This window comes from Quercus robur, chromosome 9 (assembly GCF_932294415.1).
Source record: "Quercus robur chromosome 9, dhQueRobu3.1, whole genome shotgun sequence".
Classification (NCBI taxonomy): domain Eukaryota; kingdom Viridiplantae; phylum Streptophyta; class Magnoliopsida; order Fagales; family Fagaceae; genus Quercus; species Quercus robur.
In genome coordinates this window covers 10,420,548-10,446,401 of record NC_065542.1, presented here as the reverse complement: position 1 = coordinate 10,446,401, position 25,854 = coordinate 10,420,548, and the positions used below count along the sequence as shown (strand labels likewise).

Sequence of the window (25,854 nt, the reverse complement as noted above, 5' to 3'; positions counted from 1 at the left end):
TTTTAACCATGCGAATTTAATCATATGACTTATTCTTACTTTGAGAATTCGTCATTATGAGTGTGCGTTGGTTTTTAACCATGCGAATTTAATCATATTACTTACTCTTGCTTTAAGAATTTGATCGTCATTATGATTGTGCTCGTCAGTTTTTAACCATGCAAATTTAATCGTATGACTTACTCTCGCTTTGAGAATTTGATCGTCATTATGATTGTGTTTGTCGGTTTTTAACCATGCGAATTTAATCATATGACTTACTCTTTCTTTGAGAATTTGATCGACATTTTGATTGTACTCGTCTGAATTGAACCTTATGTGACAATTTTACTCTTATTGAGATTTTTATCGTCAACTTGGTTTTACTCGTTGGACTTCAATGACTGGCTTTCTTCTTGAATTTTTTTTTCTTTTGTATGGTAAATAATACTTTTAGATCTTTCAAGAGAACGACCTTTATTCATGTGAGGAAAAATGCCCCCTTATTCATTCCTGATTACAAAACAATTTGATGAAAGAAAATTGAAAACATCATCTAACTAGCGATAATACCTCTTGAAGTGCTCTACATTCCATGGATGAGGTAACTGTTTGCCGTTAGGTGATTCGAGGTAACAAGTTCCTCTTTTGGAATAGTTGACAATCTTGTATGAGCCTACGTATTTTTGTTGTCATTCTTTTGATTGGGGGAATGATCCTTCTTCTCCTTCTTTTTGTGTTGTAGCTAGTTGATTTCTTCCATCTTTTGCATGCCATCTATTCTGTTCGCTGTTAATGCATCATCTCCGTTCATATACTTCTAGGCTTTGAACAGGAGGTCTATCATTATAGTTGGCGAAGTCTTCCCTAGAGAGAAGATGAGATCGGGATTGTTCAACCCTACTTGGAAGGTCGTCATTATCACTTGATCGTCTGCCTCGTCAATTTTTAACACTATTTTGTTGAAGTGTTTTACATACTTACTCAAGGTTTCCCCTTCTTGTTGCTCCATAGTTAATAGGTATGAGGTGAACTTCTTATGGCGTTGGCCCCCAATGAAATGGCAGATTAAAGAGTTACTCAGCTGCTCAAAATTCACGATAGATGTCGCAAGCAGCTTGCTAAACCACACCCTTGTTGCTCCTCTGAGGGTTGTTGGGAATGATTTACAAATTACCTCTTCTAGGGTCTGCTAGAGGTTGAATATTGTCCTGAATGTCCTTATGTGATCTAGGGGATCCTTAGTGCCATCGTAAACCTATAGTTGTGGGAGACAAAATTTGGGAGGCAAGGGGCACTCCAAAACGTTGGCAGTAAAGGGTGAGTCTATCTTCTTGATCATGCCATCAAGATTTATCACTGCCTTTCCCTTCATGGTATTCTTGACTTTGTCTAACTCCTTCCTTATGTTTTTCATCATCTGATCATTGCCATGAGTCGACTGTGCGGTGTGCTTAGAAGTTTCTCTTCTGCTATTTCCTAGACTATGGGCTTCATCGTCATTGTCATTGCGATTACGCCGCGACTGTGACGTATTTATGCCTTCTGAATGCACTCTCCGCTTTAAGTCTTCATTTTGTTTCTTCAATTCTTGCACATTGGCTATTAATGCTTGGATTTGTTGAGCCATCACCACCGAGTCTGGTGGCGTAGTTGTGGTTGAGTCCATCGATTCTAAGGAACTTAGTCAGTAAAGAATTCAAGGGCTTATTGATTGATAGCCTGTCGTTCCCACAGACAACGCCAAACTAATAAAACATGATTTCACCTTGTTAGTACGATGGATGGCCTGGAGATCCTGTTTGCAAGAAACAAATAATGCAGTGAAGACAATGGTGTAGGGTCCACCAGGGAGCCTCTGATGCTTAAGTTAGCTTATCTCTCGTGGAAGCAGAATAATATGTATGTAATTGAGCTTGCTTTTACTTACATGTTGCTTCTGGCTTTGTATAGCCTCTCTGTGAATAAATGCTCAGTGCATTTCTCAAGTATTATGGTTGAGCTAGAGGGTTGAATGGCTTATTTAATAGCCATTTAACCTCCCCATTCAATATCCTATAACGGTCAGCTTGAGGTGGCTGTAATAGTTGTGAGCTGGTGGTTGGAAAAGGTTGTACATTGATTACACTTGTGCCATTTAAGTGAGGAATTTATATCTGGATATTAATGTGTGCTTACGATCATCCTTAGTAATGATGATCATCCTTAGTAATGACGGTCACTTTATTGTTAAGGTTTGTGCCCTAAAATCCAATTTATTGGCATGTTATAAATAATTAAATTGTTTAATTATATAAGACTATTTGTAAATGAACTAATTGGACATATCATAGTCATTGAGATGCATTGTATGTGATTTATGTAATTTAGTTACAGAAGATATAAATCACAAGTTCCTTGTAAACTCAAAATATAGTTTGTAGTCGATGATGAAATTGAGCGTTTCATCTACAAAGACTATAACACATCAACTGAGATGGTTAGTCTTGATTATGGAAGTGGAGACTTCTAGTTAATGTGTTGATATGTCTTAAGTGTGTAAGATATATTAAACTGGACCGCTGTGAGATTAATTATTTAATTAACAACTGTCACATGAATAATTAATTTCACGACTTCTAATTTCATAGACTCTTAATCCTGAGAGGATAGTGAACCCGATCATGAAATGTAGGTTACTTTGATATATCATGAGTGAGATCTAGTTTAATGGTCAAAATCTCAATATGTTGGGTAACAACACGTAGTGTAGAGGGAACACATATTTTCAAGATGGAATCCATAATCTCTTTCTATAAAGACATGAAATATCCTCTTGAGATAAGTTTAATGGGAACTGGTTATTCAGGACCGGCCACTTTAGTAAGAGTTACTAAAGTTTATATTTTATGAAATCAGGTTTCATAAATATGAATAACTAAAAGATTAAACTAGGTACTCAAGGAATAAAATAGTTGCTTACAAAGTGAAAGTTTATTATGACTTTGTTCACTATGGATATTTCATGGAAGGGTCAAATGATATCATATTAGAATCTTGGGAAATAATTTATTAATAAGGCCTAGAGTGCAATTATGTTTCCATAGTGGTACTTGTTATATAATTAATGGTAACTTTGGGCTTGTCAAGAGTTGACAGATAAGTCTGAGGCCTATTGGAGCTAGAGCCTTATTAGTCCCTTTGGTCTCATCCCAAACCACATACTTAAGCCCAATTGGGCTGGCCCAAAAGGTTAACCCAATTAGATAATCAGTTTTTATTTAATAAGAGTTATTAAATAAAGTAACTGCTAAGGCAGTTAAACGTACGTATGATTAAAAGAAGAGAAAACAGTTTTTCTCTACAGAGTCTTTGGAATACATTTTTTCCAAAGGAAAATTAACATACGAAAATATTGATTGAGAGACCACTCATCTTGGGCACCATGTGGAATTGTGATGAAGATTGAAGGCATTCTCAAGTTTTGTTTTTGAATCTCACTGCCTTGAGGTACGCTTTCTTTTCTTTGTTCTAGAATCTAAGGTTACATGTTATTTCTCATGAATGAAGTAGATCTTTGTGTTGTTTCTGCTGTGGGTTTTGTATGAGATGCAAAACCAGTTTTTCCAATATTTATGGACAACCATTTTACACTACTCGTCAACAATAAAGTAAAGAGTTGAGTTTCCACTTAAATAAAGACGAAGTGCAAGTTCGTGGTAGTGGAACAATATTGACATCAAAATCACATACACCAACAATATCTGGCATCATTGTTGTGAAATTTTAAAGTACTCGCAAGTGTACGAACCGTACTGAAGAATTGTTTGATAAGAATAAGGTCGAACTCACAAGGACTTGAATGAACGTAAGAAAATTAATCGAATCTTAACCAAATTAATCCTAATCTAGTTTAATAAAAATTGGTTGTTTGAAATTAAATATACTAAGCAAATAATTAAACTAAGCAAAGATATAATATAAAGTAGTAAAGAGATGTAAACAATCTAAAAAAATGAATTAAGGCTTTGGAATCTACCTTGTTAATTCATATAAGCATATATTTATGATCATTAATTTTTTCCAACCACTACATGATAATCTAGAAATCAATCTTGCTATCATGGAAAATATCATCATTAAAATTTATGTTTAAAAATCTAAATAATGCCCTTCTTCACTTCCTAAGTATAAAATCAAATAATCAATTGTATCCGTATCCAAACAAATCACAAAAGATATTCAACTTTAAAATCAAGAAATAATATACCAAGCATTCAATTAATTAAGACAAATCCTAAATCATGAGAAAAACATGATTGAACTCATATCTAGAATCTCATCTTAGTCAATTGATATGAAGCAAGAACAATTTCAATCATTAAAGAACAACTAATGTGGAAAAAATCAAATCACATAAATATTAATAATAATTCTTAATAAGGTTTCATCATCAACCCTAATTATAAATTTAGCTATTCATGGTAATTGAAACCAAACACATGAATAAAATACTAAACATTAAACTAGACAAATAAAATAAAACTAACTGTCATGGAAGAAAACCAAAGAGGTAGCCGCGCTCTCTATGTTCAGCCCCCGGCCCTATCACTAGCCTCCTTGAATTTTTCCTAAAGAGCCTTTAAATAGGTCAAGGAATCCTATTACAAGTTGAATTCCCGTTTGGAGAAAATCCCAGATTTTTAGGCTTCAGTTAACCAACGATTTTGGCCCATTTAATGTCCGAATTCCAACTTTTGGTAAACTACAAAGTTGTAGCCCTTTAAGTTAAATTTCGAGCCCAACTTGAATCATCACGATTGGAAATCTAAGCCAAAAGTTATGTCAAAAATATTAATTGATGCGCAAGCTGGAATCCTAATCCGAATTGAACTTGGATTTGGTGCAAATTTCCTTTGATTCCTTACTCCAATTGGACTTAAATTTAATTGGGTTGTCCTTCTTTAACTTCATCATTGCCGAGAAGGGGGCTCCCAAGTGTAAGGCTGATGGGAAGGATGACCATCCAACTAAAAGCCGTCTGTCACCCCTGGGGACAAGCTCCCTAAGAAGTCATTGCCACCCAAGCAGAGCCATGGGGCAGGTAAGAGACTAATGATGACATCAGGCCCGGTCACTCAGGGACCTGATTGTTGTCTTCTCACTCACAAGGACTATACCATGGAGGTGATTGAATCAATCATCAAGGATAAGGATGTGGATCTCTGTGCTGAGCAAGCGACGGAGGAGCTTGGGGTGTCAGGCCTCTTTGAACTTGCCCGGGTATGTTTCTTAATTTCTTTCTTTACTCTCTTTTATGCTCAATAAGCTAATGATTGTTCTATCTTGTAAGCGCTGGTCCGTATGAAGGCTTTATAGGACAGGGGCGTTGCCAAGGAAAGGGTGATTACTCGTCTACACAAGCGCATTAAGAACCTGACGGACGAACAAGAACAGTACAAAGGTGCCCTTCGTACTCTCAATCAGGCGGTGAAAGAGCTAAGGGAAAAGCTGGAGGAGGAGGATTGTCAGAAGAATAAGGAGCAAGATGCCAAAGCATTGGTAGAGAAAGAACTGACGACCCTTCTTGAGCAGATGGAGACAGCTAGGGATGACGCTGTGAAGGAATTCAAGGCTTCACAGCCATTTATTGATTCCTGCGCCATCTACTATGGTGATGGGTTTAAGGACTACCTTAAAAAGGTCAAGTCCATCTATCCTAACTTGGATTTATCCAAGGTCACCATGGACGATCCCTTGCCGTCAACTCCTGCCGACGACACTATCTTTAATGAAACTGATGACTCCACAGAATCGGAGCCTGACCTAAAAGATGATAGTGTCATCCTCGCTCAACCTGTTGCGAACCCTCCCGTTATCCCTTCCGTCCCGTCCACTGAGCCTTTAAATTTTGAGAATCCTCCCACTCAGGACGTACAAGACAAAAATGACGAGAATCCTCAGGACACTCCGGCCTCTTTGCCTTAGCTTTTTATTTTTTGAATGACAATTTTATTGTATATTTGATCTAATTTTTAGACAATGTTAATTGCCCGTGTTTTTGGGCTCTTTTTTGTAAAGACCTTATTTTATGTATGGTATACTTTTCGCATTCGTCGCTTTTTAGATTTTGTTGATTTTTATGTATTTTGCCCGTCTTTTATGCTTGTATGTAATAGGGCTTAGGATGAATTCATCAGTCATGACAAAGGCCTCGTCCTGTTTAAGGACAAACTCATCTAAATTGACATTAGACTTACTGAACTCGTCTGCTAGTGGGCTCTTGTAATAAGCTCGTTCATTTGGAGGCTTAAATAAATTTAACACATCCTCATGGGTTGAACTCGTCCACTTATGGACTTAATCATGGATCCGTCCACCTGTGGACTAAATAATATTAACTCATCCCCAAGGGATGAACTTGTCCACTTATGGACTCAATCACGAAGCCATCCACTTGTGGATTTAATAAAATTAACTCATCCTTATGGAATGAACTCGTCCACTTATGGACTTAATTAAGAATCCGTCCACTTGTGGGAATCCGTCCACTTGTGGACTTGATAATATTAATTCATTCTTATGGGATGAACTCGTCCATTTATGGATTTAATCATGAATTCGTCCACTTGTGGACTTGATAATATTAACTCATCTTTATGGGATGAACTCCTTTTATGGGATGAACTCCTCCACTTATAGATTTAATCATGAATCCGTCCACTTGTGGACTTGATAATATTAATTCATCCTTATGGGTTGAACTCATCCACTTATGGACTTAATCATGAATCCGTCCACTTGTGGGAATCCGTCCACTTGTGGACTTGATAATATTAATTCATTCTTATGGGATGAACTCGTCCATTTATGGATTTAATCATGAATTCGTCCACTTGTGGACTTGATAATATTAACTCATCTTTATGGGATGAACTCCTTTTATGGGATGAACTCCTCCACTTATAGATTTAATCATGAATCCGTCCACTTGTGGACTTGATAATATTAATTCATCCTTATGGGTTGAACTCATCCACTTATGGACTTAATCATGAATCCGTCCACTTGTGGACTTGATAATATTAACTAATCCTTGTGGGTGATGAACTCATCTACTTATAGACTTAATTATGAATCTGTCCACTTGTGGACTTAATGATATTAACTCATCCTCATGGGATGAACTCGTCCACTTATGGACTTAATCATGAATCCGTCCACCTGTGGACTGAATTAACTCGACCACTTGTGGACTTTTCTTTACTTAACAACGAAAGTAGTTTAGTAGAGACAAAATATACACAGCTTATATCTGAATAGCTCCTCTTATTTTTGGTAAACGTGTGCATAAGCAGAAGATTGTTCTTAAAAAGGATAAAAAAAAACTTGCTATTTGGGCTTAAAAAGTACTATAAGCAAAAAATTAACTAAAAGAAATAAACTGGAAATGAGGAGTGTCGTTTTCCCTGCTGTCTTCTACTGGTAGTATTTCTTGAGGTGCTCAGTGTTCCATGGATGGTGCAACTTTTGTCCGTCCAATGTCTCCAAGTGGTAGGTTCCTTTCCTCTACCAAGAAGTGACTCTGTAAGGTCCTTATCAATCACAATTAATATTCTTTTATTTTTTTTATAGATACAATAAGATTTGAAATCTATAGTATCATCTCCCTAATAATTTCCTTTTATTATTAGGCCAAGGCACCAATTAGACTTTTTATTTTTTTTTTTGGTTTAAGATAGCTTTGAATCCAAGTCTTTTATTTGACCAACAAAAATTTTACCCATCAAACTAACAAGAACCCACATTCTCTAAGCATTTTAAATCAATATATTTTTTAAATAAATTAAATATTACACGTTAAATTATAACAATAGCTGTATAAAACATAAAAGTGTACAAAACAATTTATTTTAGATAAATTAAATAATAAATGTTTCTTTTATATGCCTGTACATAACGTATTATAAGAGAAATATAATAATAACAATAATAAATAAAAATAAGTTCTTGTAGGCCAACTCTCAAAGTTTTTATCACGGAATTTAATAAAAAAGAAGAAGAAAAACATGCATTCATGTATCTCTAACTTTGAATTGCTTTTGCGACACTTTTCAACCAACTTTGAATTGCTTTTTCGATAATTTTCCCTTGCCGACAATTTATTTATTTATTTATTTTTGTACTGAAAAAGCCTTGCCGACATTGACCTGTAATCAAAATCAATTATGAATTATTATGTGTGCGGCACAAAAAGATTTGTTACACTAAACCAAAATTAGACATGATAACATATCATGTATCATAGACTATACAATGAAAGTTAGGTTTTAGAAATTCTGATTATGCCAAATGGATGTCATTTTCAATTGTCTTATGATTGTGTTAAATAATAGTAATTCAAAGTTGGTTTAAAAAACATGCATTCATGTATCTCTAACTTTTAAAAAAGAAACTTTCAAAATACAAAATGTCAAATTTATTTCTTTTTAAAAAAGAAAATGAGTTTTTATTAATGAGATTTACTTATATATTTTTGAATATATATGCTTTGAATGCTAGTAAAGCTAATGAGTTATATTTAGATTCTCAAAAGAAAAAGAAAAAGTAATGAGTTATATGTGGGAAAATAAAATGTTGTTAAGAGAAAGAAAAAAGAGATAAATATTTTGAATAAGTGTTTGCATAATTACATTCAGGGGGAAAAAGTGCTTACAACTTTTTAGAATTTGTTTTTTAATTTTTAAATATCAAGGGAAGTAAAGCCAGGCCGATTAAAATACTCGATTTGCTTTTTTTAGTTTTTATTTTCAGCCAAGTTTGAATTGCTTTTGGACACTTTTCAACCAACCTTGAATTGCATTTTCGATAATTTTGCCATGCCGACAATTTTTTTTTTTTTTTTTTGGTGCTGAGTAAGCCTTGCCGACATTGACCTGTAATCAAAATCAATGATGAATTATTACGTGTACGGCACAAAGATATTTGTTACACTAACCAAAATTAGACATGATAATATATCTGTATCATCAACACACACACATATGTGTATATATATATATATATATATATATAACCGAAATTTTTAAAACTCTCACAATTTTTTACGTCAGTATAATATTTAAATAAATTTTTTTTTTTTTAGTTCAAACTTAACAAGGAGGAAAACTCTATCTTTCTAACAAGTTCAATTTAAACTCAAACTCTTCATTTTTTTTAAACAAAATTATTTTTGTTTGATCCAAACTTAACAAGGAGTGAAAATCTATCTCTCTAACAAGTCCAACTTAAACTCAAACTCAAATGTTGATATTATTATTATTATTATTATTATTATTATTATTATCTCTCTACTTTACTAACGTGATATTTTATGATAGGGTGCAAACCTATAATCATGGATTATTCTTTTGAATGTAACCCAATCTTTTTCTTATATTTTTCTATTTTTTAGTCATATGTATTTTGTTTTGTTTTAATAATTTCTAAGCTGTGAATCATTTGATTCTTTAATATTTTTTGGTCTTTAGTTTTAATATCTAAGTTTTTGAGTTATTTTTTGCAGTATCTGAAATTGGCTGATAAATTTTTTGTAAGCTATTGCATGTTCAAGCAATGGCTTCTTCATCAAATTGTAACACAAATTGAAGTCATACAAGAGCAAATCAAGTAATGGTGTAGTTTCTTAATCAATTTAAGATTTTATAAAATTATTTTAATCTATCTCACAAATAGGTAGGTTCTCGTGCATAGCACGGGTTAGTGACTAGTAAACTGTATAATGAAATTTAGGTTTTAGGAATTCTGATTACGTCAAATGGATGTCATTTTCAATTGTCATATGATTTTGTTAAATAATAGTAATTTTATAAATAGAAACAGCAATTTCATTGTTTATCAATTTTTTAATACAAATATAACTTTAATCTGTACAGGTAAAAGTATGATTAATCAAATTGAGAAAAGAAAAAAGGGAGCATTGTTTATGCACAAATCAGTTTTTGAATCACTCAAGGTGAATTAAAACCGCTTGAGAACAAGTATTTGACTTCGCAAAGAGAGCATATGGGTTTGGTATTGAGAAATATTACCTAACACCCTTGGCAATTATAGACACCAAATACCCAATTTTACGACTTAATCACTTTTATCCTAAACTATCAATTAATGTCCAATAAATGTGATTAACCAATTTCACATTGCATGCATATTCACATAGCTACTAAAGCAAGTAAAGCAATATGAAAAGTAGAATAAAAGAAAGCAAACCACATGAAAACACTAAACATGTTTTCGAAAAGGAAAACCAAAATCCCCAGTGGAAAAACCTTTCAACACCACCACCACACCTCCACTAGTGAATAATTGCAATACAAGCTTACATTAAACCCTTCAAGCCTAAGCTACCCTAGTATTTGAGCCCTGCAAACTCTAGCTAGCAATCGATTACGCTAAGTCCTTTCTTCAATTAGTCTTTGGAGTACATGAATTGAGCAGCCAACCCCAAGCCTCTAAGTGCTCTTGGATTTGTGAAAATGCTTTCCAATGATTCCCAGCACCACCAACAATCAACACTTCATAGGTGAAGAAAGTGAAACTAAAAATCCCTTCTCATAGATATGAAAATGATGAGAGGGGAAGAGAAGAAAACTGAATATATAAATAGGAGTATAGCAATTTCTACAACTGAGCTATTGCCACTCCAATATACGTTGCCCAGTTTTTCAACATTGTTTGTTAACTTAATCAATTACACATTCACAATTATAAAGTTACAAATTTTGTTTCCTCTTAAAAAGACTTTAACAAAGAAATATGCCACGTACTAAGCAAAAAAATAAATTTGTTGTAGGTAAGGATAGCTATCATAAATCAAGGGACCAATTATTTGTCACACAAAAAAATGAAGTGTCTTTATGCCATCAAATACGTGAAGAATAATTGCCCCATTTCCGCAGTGGTGTTAGCTTTCCCTTGCATTTAAAGTTTAGCCGATTGACTTGATTCACCTGATTGAAATGATGAACTAGTTGAATTTAAGTTGTCTCCTACATCCCCTGTCGATCTCCCTGGTGATGATGATAGGAAAGGTTTGGAAGGCATTTGTTGTGAGCATTCAACTTCTCCTTCAAGCATTTCTACAACTTTGTTCATTGAAGGACGGTCACTAGGCTTCATCTGTATGCACCATAATGCGACTATGATCATTTTCTTAGCAATTTTCTTCTCTTCCTCTGTGGCATCTTCTATTTCAATGTCCTTTCCTTTGCTAAATTGGTCATAGACCCAAGTTGGGAAGTAAATTTGGCTTGAATGGTCTGCAAATGCATTCATGTTCTTTCTTCTACTTGCCATTTCCAACAATAACATGCCAAAACTATAAACATCAGCTTTATAAGAGACCCCTCCAATGTTTTTATAAAACAACTCTGGAGCTATATATCCTAGTGTTCCCCTTGCAGCAGTCAAAGACACTATGCTATTATTCGCCGGATAAAGTTTTGCAAGCCCAAAATCAGAAACTTTGGGAATGAAGTTCTCATCGAGAAGAATGTTATGAGGCTTGATATCAAAATGCAGAATTTGCATTTCACATCCTCGATGTAGATATTCAATCCCACGAGCTACTCCAAGAGAAATCTCATATGTTTTCTCAATACTTAAGAGAATACTTTCTTCTCGAGAAAAAATGTATTTTTCAAGAGAACCATTAGACATGTATTCATATATAAGGGCACGCTTTGACCCCTCAGCACAGAAACCAATGAGTTGCACCACATTCACGTGGTAAATCCTTCCAATTGTTGCAACTTCGTTGATAAAGTCTTGCCCGTTAGCTTTGGAGTTACCCAACATCTTTATAGCAACAAGAGGACCACTTTGAAGCTTTCCTTTATATACAATGCCATAGCCTCCTTCACCCAATCTATCCTTAAAACCTTTGGACATCTTCCTAATTTCTGAGTAAGAGTACCTAATTGGCATAAGGTTATGGTTTTGCAAAAATTCTTCAACAGCATCATACATTGATAAATGCCTCCTACGCCACTTATATATCAAAAAGGCCATCACACATAGAATCCCCAAGACAGTTTTTGCTTCAAGGTGAAATAGTACTGTGCATAAACATCACCAAAATAACTATAAGAAAACAAATTTGTTGTTGATCCTGTCAGCTTTTTTAATTTTTAGTTGAAATTATAGTTAGACTTACAACTACATACCTTCTTAATCCTAGTAATTAAGCACAATATATTTTGTTTCATTTTTAATATAACTAATATTTATGTCTTGTTTGCATGCACGGTAAACTATTTTTAATCACAATCTTAAGGAATGATATACGAAAAAAAAGTTGAAGAAGAGATTCAGGTTATTACCGATTTTTGGTAGTACTATGAACAAACAATCTGCAGGAAATACAAACAAGAAAAAGGTGAAATTACTTTTTGCTACCAAAAAATGAATTACTAATTAGTTAAACAAGTGACCCGAATAACTTGAAAAGTTTAAGGCCTAATAAAACTGCAGTAAGATCTTTCATTGGGCCATGCTTAGCAAGAAATATCAACAACCATAAAAGCCAGTAGAGTTTATAATTTATATATATGGTCTTAAAATTGGGATGTCACTTTAATTGAGTCGGACTCAATCAAATGCCTTTAGAGTTCCCAATAAGCATTAGTTATTAGAATTATGGGGTTGAAAGATTTATCATTTCTCAATATCTTAAGTTTTTGAAAAAATTGGTAATTTAACATTAGGTAACCTACGGCTAGGGTTGAAGAATTTTCCCATCAAGTCAAGCAAATGATATTTTAATTAGGTTATAATGGAGTAAATGCTCAGACATGCATTTTGCATTGAATACTAAGTACTAAACCTTTATTCACATGGAAAAACTGAGAGCCAAGAAAGGTAAATTTTTATTCAAAAGAAGCTAATTTCTTAAGAAATTCAATAATTTTTACTTTTCATTCATCAAGCCTGAAAGAATGAGATTGTTAAAATTATGATTAAATAATTAAACTTAATATTTCCTATTAACTTAAATTTTTAGGAGAATCGATAATTTATTATGATACTAAAGTAGGACATCTCTTAGGTTTGATCTCTTTTCAAATTTGTGTTTTTGTTGTACCAATTACTATGTATGTGTTTGACTTTTCTAATAAAATAACCAAAATTAAAAAAAAAAAAAAAAAAATCAAACACATGTACTATTTTTACTAAAAAGTAAAACAAAATATTTGTATTCAATGAGATCAACGAATTACCCCAGGTACATGGTTATTCCTCTACCTGCGTCATCATCACATATCAGGCGCCATTACTCATGCATTCTATTTCCTTTTTCATTCTGTATTAATTACTATCCTTCAAAAAAAAAAAAAAAAAAATTGAGATAGAAACCTCACCTCGCAATGAATAAATTGGTGTTTTCTTCCACCATTGTGCACTTTCAACAAATTTATTCCGCAAAACTGCATTTTTGACAAAGGAAAAACAATATCAATGTTGAGAACTTTAAAATTGAATTGAGTCACTATACGACTACAGTAACTATTCCCTAACATGTTTATTACATTGGAATGGATGGGGTACACACAAAGAAGCTATCTTCTTCAAAAATTCGATAATTATTACTTTTCATTTGTTTAAGCATAAAGTTTTAGATAGAGTCTGGACCAATTGATCGCCCAACTACATGGTAATTATTCCACTACTTTGTGTCATCATCACATCATGTCATCATCACATCAGGAACCATTACTCATATAATTCTATTTTATTGTCCATTCTATATTACCCAATTCAAACAACTTTTTGAGATAGAAACCTCACCACCGAGTATATTTAGCATTTGGTCAAGCACTCCTGCAATGACAAATAAAAGAAAAACTTATCAGCGATTGGATCGAAACCTTAAAATTAAAACATACTGAGACTTGAAAAAATTAAAACATTCTGAGCATGTGTATTACATTGATAAAGAATTATGGATGGTGTATGCACCAAGAAGTTTGGTCTTATAGAAGTTTAATAGAAACAATACATGAATGGTTAGTGAATAGTGACAGTGGAAAAATGCAGGAGTTCGGAAAAGAAACTTGTAAAGGGAAAGTGTATTGGCTTTATTTACCAACAGGACTGTAGTCGTCGCATTGAACATGGTTCGCGTCATCGAGGTAGCAATGATGGTTGAATCTTTCGCAATAACTTTCACAAATACCTCTGAGCCATGAAATCTCAAAACCATACGCTAATTCATTGTGGACGTCTTTACAGGAGATATTTGGGTCATCTTTATTTATTGGCCACGAAGTCAGAAACATCTTCTCTACTTGGCACGAGTCCTCCACTTCGGATGCGTTGATTCTACCAACTTTAACATATCTATACCTCTTGGAATCAGATATAGAAGAAGAGTTGTCATCATAATTGCAAGTAGAAGTGTCCAAATACAATGGAGATTTCACTGGTTTTTCACAGCTCATCAAAACCAAACTCCGTGATAGCTGTAAATTCCCCTCCGACTTCGTCTCCTTCGGCAGATACGTGGTATAATTAGGCGTATTCATATATGATGATGGGAAATTATATCGATATAAAGAATAAGTCGGGGTGGAGAAGGAGAAGTAATTGTCCTTGTGTACACTCGAGTCCACAATCCGGATTGTGTAGTTGTTGTAACTGATTTCCTGTACGTAGTATTTTCCTTCATTTAAGTACAGCACCGTACGATTGTTCTCACACGATAGTTCATACCTTGAGTTCCCGCAGTTTTCTGGATCGGTCTTCAATCGAAACGGAAAGCTTATACTGTGGATATTGCCACAGGAAGAAGAATTGGCACAGGGTCGATTATCCATATTTGTAAAGCAATTAGCGGGGGGGACTAATAGAACAAGAGCAATAAGGACCGTGAGTCCTGCAGTGAAGCCTAATTCTCTTACCATTATGACTTTATGAGAGACAGACAGAGAGAGAGAGAGAGAGAGAGGAGTTTTTCCAATGCTACAACTGCCTCAGATTTTAGATAAAGATTATAAAGGCAGTGGAGCACAGCTGTAAAGAAAATAAACTTATTCTTGTGCAGTTGTGCGTAAGGGTTAATTTTGTTAAATAATTTTTTTGATAATATATATTATATTCATAAAAAAAAAATTATAAAAAAAATAATATTTAAAAGTTACCTTGGATTTTTTTTTTAATCTTTCAATAATGTGCGTGTTTAGACTGTTTAGTAGGTCTAGTCTCTTTACGAGGAAGAAAAACTAGAGTAACATTGGCAAATAGCGCCAGTCTATGAATTTTACCCCTGGATATAAAAGAGTATATACTATATATCGTACGAGAAAAAAAAAAAAAAATCCTCTATATAAAGAGTTTTGAGACCACAAATATGGATATCTAGGAGATTTGAGACCACAGATATGGATATTTCCCCAAGAATAGTTATCCCATCATCCTTACTGTTGTTTGTGCTTTTCATCGTAGACCTTGGAGAAGGCCACAATAGTTGTCCCGAATTATGGTGTGGACACCATGGCCCAGGCATCCGATTTCCTTTCCGACTGAAAGACAGGCAGCCAGACCAGCAGTGTGGCTATCCTGGCTTTGATCTCTACTGCTCTCATAATAATGATACTGTGCTCGAGCTGCCTACTTCAGTTAAAACCTTTGTCAATTCCATTGATTACGAATCTCAGTTGATTAACGTAACTGTCTCAGATGCTTGCTCTTCACGAGGAATCCCGGGATTCAACATATCTTCCTCGCCTTTCCAATTCAGAAATTATCTTTATGACTATGCCCTTTTCAATTGTACGCGAACGCGAGAAACAGATGCAGAACATTACCGTCGGATCGATTGTCTTAGTAGAAGTGGCTACCCAGTTTATGCTTTTGATCCGGATGATGACATCCAAGACTTGCCCATATTATTATGTAAAAAGATGTATAACGTTTCATCAGTTCCATCTCATATATGGAGTTCTTCTCTTCAATTGACATGGTCCGAACCGAAGTGCGGAGACTGTGAAGTGAAAGGCGACATCTGTAGATTTAAGAATAATACCAAAATTTTCGAAACTGAGGGCTGCCACCTCACCCCCCAGGCCCCCAACAAATACAAAGATAATGAAGGTATTGTTTTCTACCCTATCTCCACTTTTATAATCACACAAGTTCTTCCCGTTTCAAGCCTAACATGTATTGATTTGACCAAGCTTAGTTTATAAATCTGCTCTGTAATGGTAATATCCTGTATTCATGAAGTGTTATTTTTCCAACTACCAAAAGAATATTACTTTAGAACTAGTCTTGTATTTCGATAAAAGTTATTAGATATTCTCGTAATACAAGAATATAATATTTTATCTGTTCCTTTCACATAAATAACGAATTTCAATTTAAATTTAATTAGTAAAATTCACTGTTTTGTAATGTAAGAATACATAATACTCTTTGTACTCTCAAGAACACTATATAAGTTTTTTTTTTTTTTTTTTTTTTTTTTTTTTAAGAAAAAGAAATACTAAATAATTACTTGTCTATTGGTAGCTCTTCAGTTGGAACCAAACCTAAGGGATATCGATATGGAGTCCAAATCTTCTGTCCTATTTTTCCTGCTCCACTCTATATTTCACCAATAAAAACTTGCCACATATTTACTTGATAAATTAAATACTACCATTAATTAATAATGGTAGTATTAATTAGTCAATAATGGTAGTATTTAATTAATCAGATGAACATGTGGTAAGTTTTATTGGTGGAGTATAGAGTGGAGCAGAAAAAGTGAGATAGAAGATTTGGACTCATCAACATGGATTTGGTTCTCTAGTGGATTGAACCGCATTAATACCTAAAAAGACTAGCAAAAGCGTGGTAATTAACTGATTGAGGGAAAATAATTTGTTATTACATTAGAACTTTAAGAAGCCTAAACTTAGGACATAAGGTTTGTATGCAATATAACCTAGCTTGTTAATATGATATTATCTCCTCTCACATTAATGATCAATCCCACCATGAATTTAATTGGGGAATTGACCAATCATATGAGAGGATGGAGTACGATGTCGCTTTACTTTGAGAATACCAAATGATTTTCTTGCTATTAGTGATATAAATACAAAAAATTATCTTTTATTTTCATATAGGTGCAATTAGATGCTAATTATGTAAAAGTGTTTTACAGGTAGATCAACAACAATAGTGATTATTGGTGAGTTTTCTGTTGGCCATTTTTAAAAATTTTCAATAAATTATTTTTTGTTTTCTAGACTCATGAATATGTTTAACATACAGTTTCCATCTTGGGGTCATTTCTTTTGGAACTAGTGGTATATGTACTCTACCGTGTCTATCGCTATGATAAAACAGAAAAAGAAAATCAAGCAAGGATTGAAAGGTTTTTGGAGGATTACAGAGCTCTCAAGCCCACAAGGTACTCATATAACGATGTTAAAAGGATTACAAATCAATTTATTGAGAAGTTAGGACAAGGAGCCTATGGAACAGTGTTCAAAGGAAAGCTTTCGAATGAAATCCATGTTGCCGTGAAGATCCTGAACAGTTCCACGGGCAATGGGGAAGAATTCATAAATGAAGTGGGAACAATGGGTAGAATCCACCATGTTAATGTGGTTCGCTTAGTTGGCTTTTGCGCTGATGGATTTAAAAGGGCATTAGTGTATGAGTTCTTACCAAATGATTCACTAGAGAAGTTCATTTCCTCAGTAGATTCTAACCGTTTCCTTGGTTGGGAAAAACTACAAGACATTGCTCTTGGCATAGCAAAAGGAATCGAATATCTTCACCAAGGATGTGATCAACGAATTCTCCATTTTGATATCAAACCTCATAATATTTTGCTAGACCAAAATTTCAATCCAAAAATTTCTGATTTTGGTCTAGCCAAGTTGTGTGCAAAGGATCAGAGTGCAGTGTCCATGACCACAGCTAGGGGGACCATGGGTTACATTGCACCAGAAGTGTTCTCTAGGAACTTTGGGACTGTGTCTTATAAATCAGATGTTTACAGTTTTGGAATATTGTTGCTTGAAATGGTTGGAGGTAGGAAAAATTTTGGTGTAACTATGGAGAACACTAGCCAAATATATTTTCCAGAATGGATATACAATCTATTAGAGAAAAAGGAAGACTTACATGTCTATGTTGAGGATAATGGAGATGCTAAAATTGCAAAGAAACTGGCAATTGTGGGACTCTGGTGTATCCAATGGCACCCAGTGGATCGTCCTTCCATGAAAGTTGGGGTTCAAATGTTGGAGGGTGATGGTGATAACTTGACAATGCCTCCAAATCCCTTTGCCTCTACAAGCACTACAAGAATCAATGCAAGTACGCCTGCAAGGCCTCTAGATCTAGATTTAGAAGTCATCCCCGAATTAGAGTAAGTATTTTTAAACTAGAGGTCCTCAGTGATGATATGGGTTGCAATCATGGTGTACTCAAGGATTATAATTATTAATCTTGTACTCACATCAAAGACTTCAAGTTTTCTTATATCAAATATGACTGTATGAGCAAGGCGATGCTTATAAAAAAGTACCTCTTATTAATTTATAATTTTTATTTTTATAATTTACAGAATTTTGTAGAACAAAGCTTTATCTCCTTATTTTAGAGAGTTTATTTAAAGAGTATTTTAGTCTAAATTGACCCCTTATATGGTATGATATAATTAAGATTTGTTTAAGAATATTTTTTGGCAAAATTTCCTTTTTTTAGCCTAAAATTGAAATTCTATTATAAATGGAAAATGCTAAACTCACAAATTATTTTACAAAATGCTAATATGATATAAATTTGTGGTTGTAGTCTTAGGGTATTTAGACTATTTAGTGTATAAAAATTTCAAAGAGTACTCATCTTATTTTTCCAGTGGATGCCAGAAAATATTCCTTGTGGCTTTAACAAGCCCCTTATTAAGGATTTAAGAGCTCGTTCTTTGGTTTTAAATATTACCAAATTCCATATTTACAAATCATATGGCTGGTATTGTAACGAAATAAACTTAGTTAGATTACGTAGTACTGTTTAAATCCGTTAAATTAAGAATCTCCTAAGAAAATTGAAGACATAAAGGTTTGCTGTAGCTATAAGAAGATTCACTCATCATGCAATCATTAATCAAGAAACGTAATAAACTTAAGACACTCGCGAGATGTTCCCATTCACTCGAGCAAGATTTGTAGATTTTGAATTCCTAGGGACAAAATGGGCTTTTGCCCTTTTTGGACAAATTAATTAGCTTTATACCCCCTTTCCCAAGCTAAGTAGGGAAATGTCCCTCTTTTAAAACTCAATTTATCATAAATCGAGTTAGGTCTTATAGTGGCATTTTAAGGAGCCTATAGTGACGTTTTTTAAGACCTATAGTGACGTTTTTTAACTTGACTTCAATGAAATTGAGTTATAGGTGAAAAAATTGCCTATAACTTGATTTCATTGAAGTCGAGTTAAAAAACGTCACTATAGGTCTTAAAAACGTCACTATAGGCTCATTAAAACGCCACTATAATGCTTTAGAATTTTTTTTTTTCCAAACTCGATTTATCATAAATTGAGTTTTAAAAGATGGTCATTTCCCTACTTAGTTTGGGAAAGGAGGTATAAAGCTAATTAATTTGCCCGAAAAGGATAAAAGCCCATTTTGTCCGAATTCCTAGTGCAACTTAAAGACATAATAGTACACATGTTGCATGACTTTTCTGTAGTAGAAAGGTTGTCCTACCCAGAGCTATATATCTATTCACATCTTGAAGCTTTTCATCTTGAGACAAAAACTGGAAAATTCTTCTTGTACCTAGTAAAAGTTGTAATTCAAAAGTTAAAATTGATTGGGTGCTTTGAAACCATAGAGATTTTTATTACACTAAGTTCACTGTTGTAAGTTCTTAAGTTCCTTGGAGTACTGGAGTTTCAGGATCTAAATAGGGTTCATCGGCGGAGGAGATTCGTATAGAAAGATTAAAATGGTTTTGGAGCCACTGCGAAGGCAAATGTGGCATTCGTAGAAGTTACCATAAAGAGTATAGTTGTGTAAAGGTTTTTTGAGTTATAACTGCTTTTTCTATAGTGACTTTTATAAGAGGCTGGATCCTTATAATGTTTTTTCTATTGAGGGGGGTTTTTATTTCTTTATTTATTTTTGTAATTTGTTTTCCACTTCACTTCATCACCAAAATCCGAGTGGGGTTTTATTGTTTATACTTTATACTGCTTTTTCTATGGTGACTTTTATAAGAGGCTGGATCCTTGTAATGTTTTTACTATTGAGGACGTTTTTATTTATTTATTTTTATAACATGTTTTCCACTTCACTTCATCGCCAAAATCAGTGTCAGCTTTTATTGTTGCTTTTAAGATGATATTTCCGGAGGTTGAAATACCCTTTTGTGCAATTTGTTTGGAGTGAATTATAAATTAATGCAATTAATCTACTACCTAAATAATTTGGGGTCTAAATTGAAATTTTCAATTGGTAACAGAGCATAGGTATACTTGTTTAGGAACTTTTTCATGAGTGTAATCCTTAAGCCGTACTATCATGGATAAAGTACAATTCCTCATTGTTTCCCTCGTTTTTAGGGAACAATTATGTATATTAAAACTTGAAAGGCCCTCATAAAATTATTGGATGAGAGAGTTTGGCTATATATAGGGAAAGGTTGGACAAAAACCAAAAACTAAAAGGGATGAGTGGTGCATACCAATTCATGTTGCCTACTATGATCCTTTCTAAAATTATAACCAATCAGCCTTTTGTGTGAGCTTATCATAATTATTGCATATTTGATTAAGAATAAGCTGGGGGGTTTTATTTATTTATTTATTTATTATTATTATTATTATTTTGTTCTAGTTTCATTATCTCAAACGTCAAGGTCACACTTGTGGTTATTGAGGACCATATCTCCTTCAATCAACTAGCAACTAGTAAGTGAAACTTCTAACCATCTTCGTAGTTGGCGTGGGACTAGTGCCAGTTTACACGAATCATATGTTCTACTCTTGACTTACGCATTGGTACTGATTTAATTTTCTAGTCAACAAATAATTTTACTCTTCCATTTTGGAGGGTGGTCCTTTCTAAATTCTAATCAATCAATCTCTTGTACGTGTGCCTATCATAATTATTATAAAATAGTTTTTTTTTTTTTTTTTGGTTTACATTATCTCAAACTTCAGAGGTCATTGCGGTCACTAAGGACCATATCTCTTTTAATCAATTAGCAACTAGCAAATGAAACATCTCACCATCTTCATAGTTGGCGTAGAACTGCGGCTAGTTTACACAGATCATAGGTTCTACATACCCTAAGTTATGAAAAAATTTACCAATCTTGGTAAAGTAGAACATAAATCTTCTGTCCCATACACCTTATATGTCTTCTTTATACTCTGAATATTGCAATTGGAAACCCATCAGTACTATCAAATTGGTCATTAATTTTTATACCCAACTAAACTATAAGTGCTCTATATATGCCCTAGTTATCTAGGGCAAAATTTCAGCAACTGAAAAAAGGATATATGTGAGCCATGAAAAGAAAGAAAGAATTATCTTATACGTTCTGCTTCAACTGCATTGGCTAATTAAGTTTTTTTATTATTTATTTTTAAAACAGGTAATAATTGTTAAAATATTTTGTATAGATTGTTTACATGAGATGGGGTGTGAATTTGTGTTTTAAGACTGGTTTCATCTTGAAATTTTACAAAGTATTTTGAAAATATAAAGTAATTGTGAAAATTTATGGACATGTTTTCTAGAAAGCTTTTTATTTTAGAAAATTTATGGACATTTTAGAGTAGGGCTGTCCACGGGTCGGGCCGGGTCGAGTTTGTGCCCAACCCGGACTTAACCCGAATGCATCGGGTGGGGAGAAGTTTAACCCACAACCGACCCGGTTTGAGTTTTAGGTTTGTCGATTCGGGTCGTATCGGTTTTGGGTCCATATCGATCAGTTTCAGGTTCACTGGAGTGGAGCGAAATCTGGCCGGATTTTGGCTGAAATATTGCCGGATCTCATTAGATCTGGCCGATATTTCCCTATGTCTATAAAGATCGGGCCGAGATCTTGATAGATCTGGCCGAAATTTGCCTATATCATCGAACTTAAGGGTTCGGACTTATCGGTTTTTGGCTGAGTTTTTGATTTCCGACGAGGGAAGAACAACTCATCGGGCGGGTCGGGTTCATCGATTTCTCAAACAGCCAACTCGCAACTCGAACCGATGGTCTCGGGTGCTTACGCCGACGACCCGTGTTTGACCATAACCAAGCTTTGATTGGGCGGTTTCAAGTGAAGATGATCGGGTTTAGGCGGTTTTTCGAGTCCGGACGGGTCGTGGACAGCCCTATTTTAGAGTATGTTAGCGTGTCTGGTGTACTTGAACAAGAGTGTGTGATTTTACAAAAAGAAAAGTTATTTGGATAACAAACTCCTTTGACCATGACAATTATCAATTTAATGAAATGGTTTTTAACATTTGTCAAATTTACATTCTTTTTCAAATAATTATCAATTTCCTTAACAATACGTGGTACCTTAAAATCTCATTAGATCCCATGATGTGCATAGTATCAACTAGACTTCACAGAGTCCAGGATAATTTAAGGTGTGAATCATATGACAAAGGAATAAGGAACATCTTGGCCCCCTTGTCATGTTCAATCAATTTCATACCAACTCTTTTTTTCTTTTTCTTTTTCTCTTCTTTTTTTCCTCCTCGTGTAAGAATGGTTTTATTTATTTATTGGTTTTTGCACTTCACTTCTCGTCACCAAAATTTGTGAGGTTTTACTGTTTATATTGCTTATTGTTGCTTTTAAGATGATATTATTAGCGGTTGAAATAACTGTTTCTACTATTTATTTGGAATAAATTATAAATTAACTCAATTAATCTACTATTAAATTGATTTATTTTATTAGTATTAGAGCATAGGTGTATTTGTTTAAGAACATTTTCCCGAGTTTCATCATTGACTTCTGTTGTAGTGGATAAAGCATGGTCCTTCAATGTTCCCTCGTTTTGAAGGAATAATTATGTATTTTGGAAGGATTGGATGAGAACATGCCTTAAATAATTTGATGAGAGAGTTTGGCTATATGCAGGAAAACTAGACCAAACCAAAATATAAAGCGAGTGCGCGGTACAAATAAGATCAATTGAATGATGCAATTGGAATAGAAAATGTAAAATCCTATTTTTATTAAAGTTATACATGCAACCACTAATAAGTTCTCTGAAATTGATCCTATGAAGCTGCATTAGTGCATACGAGAGACCCGGGAGACTCGGGAGAAAAGGGCTCCGTCTGTGAAGAGCCAAGAAGAGCTAGACTGGGCTGAAGTGCGCATTCCCCCACGCCCTTGGAGCGCTCGGCTTGAAGTGGACGGAGCAGCAATTCCTTATACCGCCTCAGTCTGAGAGTACAACAAGGGTCGAGCGGGGTACATTGTCAAAGCCCTAAAGCAGCCTATGCTCCTCCCCAGGGACATGGAAGTTTATAGGTGCTTTTCACAGGGTGAACTCTTCCTGTCCCTGAAGAGGGATCTTGCAATGGTAAGGAAACTTATCCTCTTACCGACAGGATCATTGGGTTGTATTATATTCTAACTCATGTCATCTTGTCATTCTTGGGCAGATTACTCAACAGGTCTTTGTGGCCGAGGAGTGGTGCCGTGACAACCGCAAGTTGGCTGACATTGAAGCCCTCTCTCGTGCCGAGGTAGAGAAGACCCTAGGGGCCCTCAAGCAAAAGCATCATGAGCTAGTTGAGAAGCTCAAGGAGGCAAAGATAGGCCGTAGGAGTGCTGAAGCTTACTTGAAGACCGCCGAGAAACAAGCTGAAGACCAACGCCAGCTACTACACATGACTGAGATCAACCTTGCTACTGAAAAGCAAGTCATTCTGGATCTCAAAGTTGCGTTGCAAAAAGCCAAGGACGAGGCCCAACTAGCCAAGGAAGCAGCCAAGGCCGAGAAAAGGGATGCTTATCAGCTTGGAGCAGAGGAAACGGAAACGAGGCTCACCGAAGAGTTGCCAGAAGTATGGAGGGATTATTGCAGCATTTCATGGGCTTAGGCTCTTAATGCTGCAGATGTCCCTGCAGATTCTACTATGAGGTTGCCCGAGAACGTCTTCTACCCTCCAGAGATTTGAGAGGTCCCTGCCGATACTCCTGAAGCTTCCGAGTAGCCTGCGGATATTCCTAATGCCATCCCCTTAGCTGAAATTACCAAGGGCTCTGATCAGGTCACCGTCCAGAGTGAGGATGCGGAGGGAGAGAAGGGTAAAGGCAAAGGTAAGGGGAAGAAGCCTTCCTCCAAGGCCAAGGATCCCTCTAAGGAGATAGTCACCGAGGCCGAGGGTCATGGGGCTGGTCCCAAAGCCAAGGATGTTCCACCTCCTCAACCAGAGCAAAAAGAAGATCCCCCTGCTGAGGCTTAGCTCCTAGGGTTTTATCTCCTCTCTTTTTTTATTTTGGATGGAAGTTGTATTACATTTTTGTTCTTTTTCAAAGACTTCTCATTTAAAAGCATTGCATTATTCCTGCTTATTAATACAAATGTTCTTTCTCTCATTTTTTATCTTTATGCTTGACGTTGATGGAATTTTATTATATCGTTTCGAGTCAATGTGGTTGTTTCTTTAGTTGATGTTTACAACAACACTCTGCCAATATAACCAAATGAGAAGAATAGAACTGTGCAATGAACTTTAAGCAGTAAAGGCTACCATGCAAGATTCTAGTCATGTTTTAAAACTACATAGAAGTCCTAAGTTGCTGACTTCCCCTAAGCCTGTGGTCCGAGGAGCCATGCAGGACTTAGGTTCTGTTTAAAACTTGGATAGATTCCATAAGTTGTTAATTTCCCCTAAGTCTGTGGTCCGAGGAGCCATGCAGGACTTAGGTTCTGTTTAAAACTTGAATAGATGCCATAAGTTGTTAATTTCCCCTAAGTCTGTGGTCCAGAGAGCCATGCAGGACTTAAGTTCTGTTTAAAACTTGGATAGATGCCATAAGTTATTAATTTCAGCTAAGTCTGTGGTTCGAGAAGCTATGCAAGACTTAGGTTTTGTTTAAAACATGGATAGATGCCATAAGTTGTTAATTTCCCCTAAGTCTGTGGTCCGAGGAGCCATGCGGGACTTAGGTTCTGTTTAAAACTTGGATAGATGCCATAAGTTGTTAATTTCCCCTAAGTTTGTGGTCCAGGGAGCCATGCAGGACTTAGGTTCTGTTTAAAACTTGGATAAATGCCATAAGTTGTTAATTTCCCCTAAATTTGTGGTCCGAGGAGCCATACAGGACTTAGGCTCTGTTTAAAACTTGGATAGATGCCATAAGTTGTTAATTTCCCCTAAGTCTGTGGTCCGAGGAGCCATTCAGGACTTAGGTTCTGTTTAAAACTTGGATAGATGGTCTGTGGTCCGAGGAGCTATGTAGGACTTAGGTTCTATTTAAAACTTGGATAAATGCCATAAGTTGTTAATTTCCCCTAAGTCTGTGGTCCGAGGAGCCATGCTAGACTTAGATTCTGTTTAAAACTTGGATAGATGGAAACAAGTCGAAGGATGTGCAGTTATCACGAAATATAATATAGGTAAAACCACTTTCATTAATAATAATACCTTCTTAGGTTATTTACATTCCATGAGCGGGGTACAGCTTTCTCATCTAGGTCTTCCAGATAATATGCACCTATCCCTACCACCGAAGTGATGCGATATGGGCCTTCCCAGTTGGGTCCCAGCTTTCCCCATGATGGGTTCTTGGCGCTACCCAAAATTTTTCTCATCACGAGGTCGCCTGGCCCTAGTGGCCTTAGCTTTACATTAATATCG

General features: G+C 35.1%; 2 protein-coding genes across 7 annotated transcripts in view; one reads left to right on the top strand and one right to left on the bottom strand.

The window, feature by feature from the left end:
- Positions 1-10,541: 10,541 nt before the first annotated feature.
- The window catches only part of LOC126698092 (rust resistance kinase Lr10-like), a 105,387-nt gene continuing 90,074 nt past the window's right edge, over positions 10,542-25,854 (bottom strand). For 2 of the 3 annotated variants that reach the window (XM_050395083.1, XM_050395082.1), the window contains one exon: positions 10,542-11,932. In XM_050395083.1, coding sequence (XP_050251040.1) covers positions 10,939-11,932 — 994 coding nt within the window. In that variant the 3' untranslated portion in view covers positions 10,542-10,938. Of the gene's footprint in view, positions 12,075-12,338; positions 12,369-13,376; positions 13,443-13,803; positions 13,837-14,101; positions 14,988-25,854 lie in introns of those variants that run through there. The other variant, XM_050395081.1, reaches the window with a different exon arrangement.
- LOC126698103 (rust resistance kinase Lr10-like) overlaps positions 15,363-25,854 on the top strand; it is a 109,434-nt gene continuing 98,942 nt past the window's right edge. Inside the window, exons 1-3 of one of the 4 annotated variants that reach the window (XM_050395110.1) lie at positions 15,363-16,107; positions 17,165-17,191; positions 17,275-17,826. In XM_050395110.1, coding sequence (XP_050251067.1) covers positions 15,396-16,107; positions 17,165-17,191; positions 17,275-17,826 — 1,291 coding nt within the window. In that variant the 5' untranslated portion in view covers positions 15,363-15,395. Of the gene's footprint in view, positions 16,108-17,164; positions 17,192-17,274; positions 18,043-25,854 lie in introns of all 4 variants that reach the window. The other 3 variants (XM_050395109.1, XM_050395108.1, XM_050395106.1) reach the window with 3 other exon arrangements.